Source organism: Girardinichthys multiradiatus, chromosome 11, assembly GCF_021462225.1.
Source record: "Girardinichthys multiradiatus isolate DD_20200921_A chromosome 11, DD_fGirMul_XY1, whole genome shotgun sequence".
In the NCBI taxonomy this organism is placed as follows: domain Eukaryota; kingdom Metazoa; phylum Chordata; class Actinopteri; order Cyprinodontiformes; family Goodeidae; genus Girardinichthys; species Girardinichthys multiradiatus.
The window spans coordinates 37218198-37227391 of record NC_061804.1 but is presented as its reverse complement, the minus strand read 5'-3'; the positions used below and the strand labels follow the sequence as shown (position 1 = coordinate 37227391).

At 38.0% G+C, this 9194-nt stretch overlaps 1 protein-coding gene across 3 annotated transcripts in view; it reads right to left on the bottom strand.

Moving 5' to 3' along the window:
* Nucleotides 1-833: 833 nt before the first annotated feature.
* cxxc5a (CXXC finger protein 5a) overlaps nt 834-9194 on the bottom strand; it is a 35039-nt gene continuing 26678 nt past the window's right edge. For 2 of the 3 annotated variants that reach the window (XM_047380131.1, XM_047380129.1), the window contains exon 3: nt 834-2175. In XM_047380131.1, the coding sequence (XP_047236087.1) occupies nt 2131-2175 (45 nt within the window). In that variant the 3' untranslated portion in view covers nt 834-2130. The remainder of the gene's footprint in view (nt 2176-9194) is intronic. The other variant, XM_047380132.1, reaches the window with a different exon arrangement.

Below are 9194 nucleotides of genomic sequence, written 5' to 3'. Positions count from 1 at the left end.
TCTTTTTTCTGACGGTACTCCATATATTCTCTATGGGGTTTAGGTCAGGCCGCTTCACTGGCTAATCCAAGACAGTGATACTATGGTGAATGAACCAGGTATTGGTTCTTTTGGCAGAGGGCGGAGGTCCAAGTCCTGCCAGTAAATAAATTTAGCATCCCTTTGGGGATAAGGAACATTAGGAAAACATAAAATTCTAAAACACCTTTCTCTTCCACTAAACTTTCCATGGTAATGCTTGGATACAGAACTCTGTGAACTGTCAGCTTCTTTAGCAACAATTTTTTTCTGCTTATCCTCCTCGTGGACAGTGTCAATGGCTGTCTGCAAAACAACTGTCAAGTCAGCAGTCTCGGATGATTTGAATTTTAGGTTTTAATTAGCTTGAAGCCATAATCAGTAAATTTAACAGAAATAAACAGTGGAATATATCAGTCTGTGTAAGGCAACTATGTGATACTGTGTATGAATTCAACTTTTTGAATGAGTTACTGAAATAAATAACTTTTTGGTGATAATCTAGTTTACCGAGATGCATCTTTAGAACGTACACTGAAAACCAAATTTTTCCTGAGCCTTGTTTTCACTGGAACTTCACAAGATATTCAGTCCCAAACACTTTTACTTAGGTTTTCTCAGCTTCTCTTTGGTAATCCATGACTGCCATCGATCTCCTGCATTTCAGCTTGTGCTTTCTGACTATAAATGTCAGTGAGCGGGGCAAGTGTCACAAAGACCTCAAAGGAGAGCAAAAATCATTGACAATAAATGAGATTTAGGAGGGTTTTCACAGGGTTTTCATGCACTCTGAAGAAAAACGGCAAGCAAACTTGTTCTTATTCAAACATCTTTTAAATCATTTTGGTTACATCTTAGCACAGCAAGGCTCAATCATTCCAGTGTAGGAAGATTACACAGGCAGCAAGAATGGACATGATGGTGATCCATGTACCCACCACCTTTTGTTTGCTTTTTAAGATTTCTGGGGTAAGGATATGTTTTCTTCTTTTCATGCCATCCAATTTTAAAACAAAAGGAAACATTTCTCATAACCTGTGGAAAATGTCATTTTCTTACTCAAAACTTTGCTTAAAAAAACATGCAAATAGACAAACAGACAAAACATTGGAATTGTAAATTTAGACACAAATACATGCATTCCTTTTTATTCACAAAACCAGTCCAATTTTCTAAACAAATACAAAGATTGAGTTTTTTGTTTTTTGAAAGCTGCAGCTACCAAACAACTTAACAAATAAAAAAATCATAAAAATTTAACAAATAAACCAACAATTGAAAATGCAATCTTTTCTCAGTGCGTTCAGTAGGGTAGACTCAGAGCAAGTGCTGTCTCTTGGTGCTATTGCCCTGAGCAGTACTGGCACGTGCTCAGTAGGGCCACAGTAACATAAGGCTGCCAGTTTCACAATTGAAAGTTTAGAAATGCAGAGGAGGGCTTATTAAGGAGATTACAGTAGTGATGGCTTCAACTCAGAGAGCTTTGCCCAGCAATAATATTCATTTCCATTTCAGTCTGAACTTGACAGCGTCACATTTAAAATCACTATCTCTATCCATCCTTAACAAACATAACCATAAACTAGACAAGGGTTTAGGTAACATAACAGTGAAGAGTTACGATGTTTGCCATTAGCCGCTAGCTTTAAAATATAGCTGTAAATTTACATTCTCTACACAAGTACCGAATCTTATCACACATGAACAACATTAACACCAAACACAGAAATTAGTTGATTGTCCACCATCTGTCCATTATTTCTGTTTCTGGTAATGAGCAGTTCTGCTTTCAAGCGACAGAAAAAAAAGATAAAAATCCAGCAGTGAAAAGGACAAAACGGTACGAAAAAATGAAACATAGAAAAAGGGAATGAAAAGTTGCCATAGATGCTTTTCTTTTACGCTTCATTTTTGGTTCAAGGAATAAGTAGGTGCATCCATAATCCGATTGATTTTTTTCTGCTTTGTTTTTGTTGGGTTTTTTTTGTTTTTTATATATATAATTTTATTTGTTGCTAGTTTGTTTGTTAACCAGTGTCTGTTCCGGAGACAATCCAGGAGTTGGCATTGCACTTGATGGCAGAGCTTTGGGTAAGGAGCAGAAGGGGAGTCCTACTGGAACCACCGGAATGCTGCTCCTGTAGGAAGCATCACCTTCTTGGAGAAACAGAAGACAACAAGGGTGAGGAGGGGAGGGGAGACAAATAAAAGATAAAGAAGAGATTGTTAATGAAATGCAAATCTTGTGTGTATGTCTGTTTGCAAATGTTCGTCTAAAATAACTTCCTTCTAAGCAGCTTAAAAATGTCCACATCTTTCATGCCTAATAAGAGTTGCATGAGAAATTAGTTGGTCACTGAAATAAGATGATTTTTGAGGTTGCTAGGCCACTCAGACATCACATCTTATTTTGTTCAGTGAATGCACCATATCACCGAAAGGACTAGGGTTGTCAACATAACTGGTATTTCCATATAATCAATACTAAAAAAAACGTATTATTCAGAGACACTCATTTGCATGAAAATCAATACAAACTGGCCTATTTGAATTTGCTTAAGTTTTCGAACTTTTCCAGCAGCAGCGCTGCAATAACAGAGGCACTCAGCCTCTCCCCTTCCTGCAGCCACTCAAATGATTAAAACAATGACCTGCTGCCGGAAGTTTTAAACTCTGCTAACATGTCGAGTACATCCAGAAAAAAACAAACATATGTCACCCTCTTTAGCCAATAAGGCAATCAAAATGGTTGTTTGAGGAACTTTCCCTATGAGGCAGACGGACAGGAAAAGAACAATAAAGCTGAAGGACGCCACATGCTAGCTGTGCTACTGCTAGGCAAGGCAAGTTTATTTGTATAGCATATTTCAGTAACAAGATAATTCCAAGTGTTTTACATAATGATAACATAAGAAAATTAGTGGAGCATGAGAACTGAATGCTGCTTCTCCATAATTGGTTCTGATTCTGAGTATGCAGAGTAGACTTGAATCAGAAGACACTAGTGGTCTAGAAGGTTGATGCAACAACAATTATTTTTTAATCTATGTTGGTGCTAAGCCATTCAATAATAAACAAAGATAATTATTTCATGACTATACTGTGAGATACAGGGAGTCAAAGTAATAAACCTCTCGGGTTACGCTAATGCTATTTATTTAAATATTAATGTTTAAAATCAATTTGGCTTTGTTTTAAACATTTTGGATTGCACTTTTATAGGGATGGCTCCTAATAAACGTATATATTTTATTAAGCATACAAATAAAAATAGTTATAACAAGGTGCAGCTCATTGCAGGAAGGCCAGAAAAAAAGCAAGAAAGGTATTTTGAATACTGTTCTTGTACCTTGTTTTTAAACATAGATTAAAATTGGAATAGGCTAAAAGCTAAAACTTTACAAAAAAAAAACTGATATCTACAATTGATCACAACGTCTAAACATATATTTCTACATGCACGTTTCTTTCTTGTTCCTTCAGTTTGCTGCTCTTCTTTAACATACAGCTTGTTTATTATAGACATAGGGCAGGTGGGTTTTATGTAGTCCTTTAGCAATCGATACTTTACTTGGAGTAGGTAACACACAAAATAGTTTTTTCAGTTTGGAGACAGAAATTTACACCTAATGGGTAATTTAGAGCACGTTCCAAATTGCATTTCTACAATTTTACAACAAATGTCACAAATTGAAGACTATAAAGCTTTACACCACATTTCAAAAATAGTGCTTTCACATGCTGATACATTTTTGAACTCTGAAGTTGGTTTAGATGGAGATGGTCTTCTTTAGCCTCCCATCTTGAATTATACAAGCTCAAATGTCCTGTCACAGATTTTTTTTTTTTCATCCAAACTGAATCCACTACAAGACAGTGTTTACAGCAGGTAAGATATTGCCTGCTCGGCTGTATCCCAGTCCAATCCCAACTATTCCTTTAATGTAGAAACCGTATTTTAAATAATCTTATCACTTGTTTTCCTCAATTAAGATAAAAGTAACAAAGATTGGGTTTTCAATTGTAAAATCATTAAAAACAGAACTTTTACAGAAGATTTCTGGTGACCTAAAACACTGATGTCAATCAGCTAATAAACTGAATGGGTAATTAGCTCAGTATTGGTTCTATTTCAGAGTTTGACCCTTGATTAGCAGCATGAGTGAAATCTCTACATCACTGCCCTGAGCACCAGAGGAGGAACAGGCATCTGCTCTCAAAAAACCCAATACATCAAATGTATTATTTAATCACCACACACATTGCCCTCCCACACCATCATGAATGTTGATGTTGCTTTCCTTCCACCCCCCCACCCCCCCAATACACACTGTTGCTGTGGTTATCAGAGTGTCTGACTGCACTGAGCAGGAGTGGCACACATGCATGCAGCTGCAGGGCTCAGCAGCAGCCTGCCAGTCAGGAGATAGAGAGCATCTCAGGTCCCTGGAGCCAGAACGCGGCTGGCGTCCTGCAAAGCGCGCCTCTATTCCGCAGCACGGATTCTTCCGTTTGCCAGTACTGCCTGGAGTGTGGTGGTGGTGGCAGCGATGGAGGGGTGGAGGGGGTGCACATAAGCAAACATTTACGCACCCACACACACTCACATCGAAACCAATATGTATTCAAGTGCAGTCACACACCTCCACACACAGTGGCACGTTAACCGACTCTCGCAATACACCCCCGAAATCACACCGAACAGTGAGACTGTTCAAGAAAAATTCTCATCTATGCTTGAATCAGGCTCAGTTTTCCCTCAGCAGTTTGCAGCAGAGATTTTTTGATAAAGAACCATCCATACAGTGAGTACAGACACAAACAGAGGTTCCATATTATCTAAATAAAGAGACTTGTCAGGAAAAAATAATAATAATAAAGAGCACCATGGACATTATCAGACTAAAGTGTTTGGTGTAGTTTTGAACAGCTCTCTCATGCAGCTGGTGAAATTATGACTTTTTCCACAAAAGCAGTTTTGATGCAAATGGCCCATTAGTTCAAGCAAAAACAATCCCTGACTTAATTACTTTTCAGGCCCTTTTAAACCATTCCTTTACACTTAAATCAGGCCTGAGATTTGGTGGCCACTATTGTTCTTTCATGTCGACATGAAAATTAGTGACAGCAGGATACACCCTCCACATTACCTTTCTTCACAAAGTTAAATCCTGCTGAAAAAAATAAAACAATTTTCGGGCTGAAAAAGGACCTCAAACAAAGTAATGACTGTGGTGATTTCAGTCGAATAGTTTTATTTGTTTTTTACTTGTGAACTTACCTTCTGATGGCTAAAGACACAGAAAACATCTGTGCAGTTTATGTGCCAAGTAGGCATAGGCATAGGACATGCCAAACTCTCTGGCTTTATTACTCTCATGGTAATAAAGTGCTGTCCCCGCCCTACCTATTGCTGCACATTGATATTCACTTAACTCAAAGAAGGCTCCGAAAGACTGTAAAGCATTGGACTGCAGACTCTACCTGAGCAGATAGCCCCACTAATCAACCCGTCAATATCACCTTGTTATACTAGTGATATTCTATAAGGAGCAGGACAGCAAAGTGATAATATTCTGCATAAAAAGACCTGAGAATGAAGGCTGATTTTAGAGATTGTTTATTCTATATTTTAGCTTAGGTCTATGTATCAAAAGTAAAATAAGATTTAATAAGGTTATAGACAACATGATTATAAGTGTAATATTAGATTGTTTTAGTAACTGAACCTAGAAACAACATCTGCAAACTGCTCAAGCTTTTCAGTACATCATATATGCTTTAAGAAAACAATTTCTAACACAAATGACCCTGAGGTTAACTGCCGACATATTGCAGTAGCGTCTCCTCCATCTTGGCGGTGACCTTTCTGCAGCAGCGCTCAGCTGTTAAGCAGAAAGTTGGAGGACAGCAACATCTGGCACTGCCACAGATGTTAAAAACCTGGTAAGGGCTGGACTGACCATGACGTAATGTGTGGGAGGAAAAACAACACACGCCTGGAACCCAGTGGTAATGCTCTTTTTCCTCATTATGAAGTGTGTGCAATCAAAAGGGGGGTGCAGGGGGTTATGGTAGCATTTCAGGAATAGAAAACCTCCTTCCCTTCCTTCCTCAACACTGATTGCGAGGTTACACACAGATGGGATCTGTGGGTGTGAAGAAGCCAATCACTAAAAATCAATGGATGTGTTTTTCCACCCTCTCAAATAAAGGCAAACCCATTTGCTTACTCATGACAAACATTTTGCGTTTAACCCCCCCCCAAAAAAAAAAAAAAATTTAAGAGATGCAAGGTACTGGACACCAGTTTAAATCATTCCTAATTCACTTTTTGCTCCAGGGCACAGCTGAGGGTTCAGAACATTGTTTCTTTGGATTGCCAAAAAACATATAAGGAAACAAACAGATGCAATCAACTCAAAGCAACCTGAAACATATGTAGGATGTTACAATGTCTGTTTTCAAAAGAAAAAAAGAAATAAAACTGGTAAAACCCTGGTAAAAATGCATTACAAAACTGCAACCAAATTAATCTTTTATTACTGTAGTATTATCTCACACTGAAAAAATTAAAAGAATGTTTACTTTGAGGGCATTTACTCAATGGAGGTAGTTAGGAAATGTCCTAAAAAGCCATTTATTTTTAATTCCCACTTTTTCTTTTTCCCACACAAGTTGGAAACAAGAAATTTCGGGCGTACTGATTATGATCCATGACTCCCGTTTTCTATGGAGCGTAAATCCACACATTTATCTTAGCTACTCTTCAAAATGTGAAAGACAAAAGAACATGACATTCAATTTCCATTTTGGAAATTGTTCAGTGTTGCATTAAAAGATTAATTTATCTTAAAGTGTTTTACACATCTTTACCAGGAGTGTTGGATAATGGTGAACCGAGCTGTAAAAGACAGCAAGATACTTGTGACCTCCAGCTGGCATCAGAACTGTCTGAAAAGGGAGGTGAAGCATTTTTACATACTTGCTTTCTAAACTGAGAGCCTGCTGTCATAGATGTGTCCAGTTAATCATATACATCTGGATCACTACTAGTTTAGTTGTGTACTCTATGTCTTTATTTCACAAGTCAAAGATTGTCTCAAGTAGGTATTTCCCTGTCGAGACATTTCTTTAAATAGTTGGTATCGGAGTCTCTGACTAAACTCAACTCTCGATACCTGTCGTTGGTTTACTGTCTGTGATTTTATAGCAAATACACCCCCAGTGGGCGTATATAACAATTCACTCTACAAAATTGCTTCCATTAAAAATGTGACTTTGTTGGCTGTTGCAACTCCCAGTCTGTCTGTGTCATCTGGCCTGCTGTGCTCAGATACTTCTTACAACCTTTAAAGCAAAGTGCTCAGTTTGGGAAGCAGTAAAACAACTTGTCCTGTACATTTTGTTTGCACACAGGTGCCGACGTATTTTATCTAAAATATCAACACGTCAAACAGAGAGTAAGTACATGGGCATCTGTCTTGCTCTTTAACGGGTTGTTCCCATGAAAATATCATCAGCAGGACCATGGCATGAGTTTGTTACACACAGTAGCTCTATGTGTCGGGTCAAAAACATCTTTAGAGACAAATGATTAAGCTTTGCGCCTCGTAGGTGACACATTGTCGGAGCTGCATAGTAGACTTCTTAACTAATTTAATTCTGTATTGGAGTGGCATGTTGAGGTATTTTGTTCAACTTGAAGAAACTCAAGTTGAACAAAATATGTAAAACGTCTTTTAAGAAAAACCATGAACATCACCGATGACCCAATCAGTCAATGCACTGAAGTGCATGTCCATGTGCTTCAAATGTGTAAACCAAGAGATAGACTAAACTAAACTAAACGAACATGTTATTTCAATGCATTTCTAAGCTTTTGAGTTTTCAACTATGTACTGTACATGGCATTTATTTGAATGAGTTATAGGACAAATGTCTAATCCTAAATGACTGATCAATATCTGGGACAAAATAATACTTATTTGGAACATCCTTATCTTTAAGTACTCACTAGGAGCTTCAGAAGTGGAACAAAAGGTGTTTTTATTTCATTTTGTTATTTTTGTTAATTTCAGGCTTGTCAGTCCAACAATATTGAAAACCATCATATTTTGAAAACTAAAATAAAGATAATTGCTTTTGCTTATATCAGTGAGAAAACAGTCTGAAGTGACTAATTGTCAAAAATAATTGCATAGTAATTTTCAGCTAATCCTCTAATTAATCAGCTAGCTGTCATAGCTCTAGGCTGAAATATGACACAGAGGATGCAAGAGACGTGTTTATGGCAATAAATATCAGAAATCCAATACTTCCAGTCCAACCCATGACATTTTAGTCCAGTAATCACATGTCAAGCCTAAGCAACACTTTTGAGATACTGTGCAACAGTATTCATTCCACTTGAGCTTTTTGCACATTTTGCCAGTTTACGACCACAAACATGGACATGGACATGGTTGGCAAAATTTGTTTTTAGAAATACAAATCAGAAAAGCCTGGAATGCATGTTATGAACCCCCTTGACTCTAATACCCCAAACTCCTGTGAAACCAACCGCCTTCAACTTTTATCTAATCCCCATAGTGAAACATGATGGTGGCAGCTGTGGGAAAGCATATCTATATCATGATGCTGCCACCAAACTGTTCATTGCAGAGATTAGGTTCCTTCTGAGGGCAATTGATTGGACTAGGTTTTATTTGAATGTACGTAAGTAAAGGGGGCTGAATACATATGCATGTGATGATCCTTGACATAAAATCCTAATAAAATAGATAGACGTTTGTGGTTGTAATCTGCTGAAAAGAAAAAAAGTTCAAAAGGAAGGTGAATAATGTTGCAAGGCACTGTACTTCAGTGCTTTTCAGTGTAAACGAATGAGACCAAATCATTTCATAACTAAAAAAATAAAACTCTCCAGGCTGAAAGGTCTTAGCTTAATGTGAATGTCAGTCTGCAGGGACACCTTGGCTGCCTTGCTGTCATCTCTCTCTCTTTTGCCCCCTCCCCCAAACACCCTTCTGTCCACTTCAACATGTCCCTCCGCCTGCCCAGCAACTTGCCCACACATCCTTGCATCTCGGCGTCACTCTGCATGCCTGTCACTTTGTATGAGTCTCCGCTGTCTTGACTGTCTGGTGTGCGGTGTCTTGGAGGAAGGGAAGACA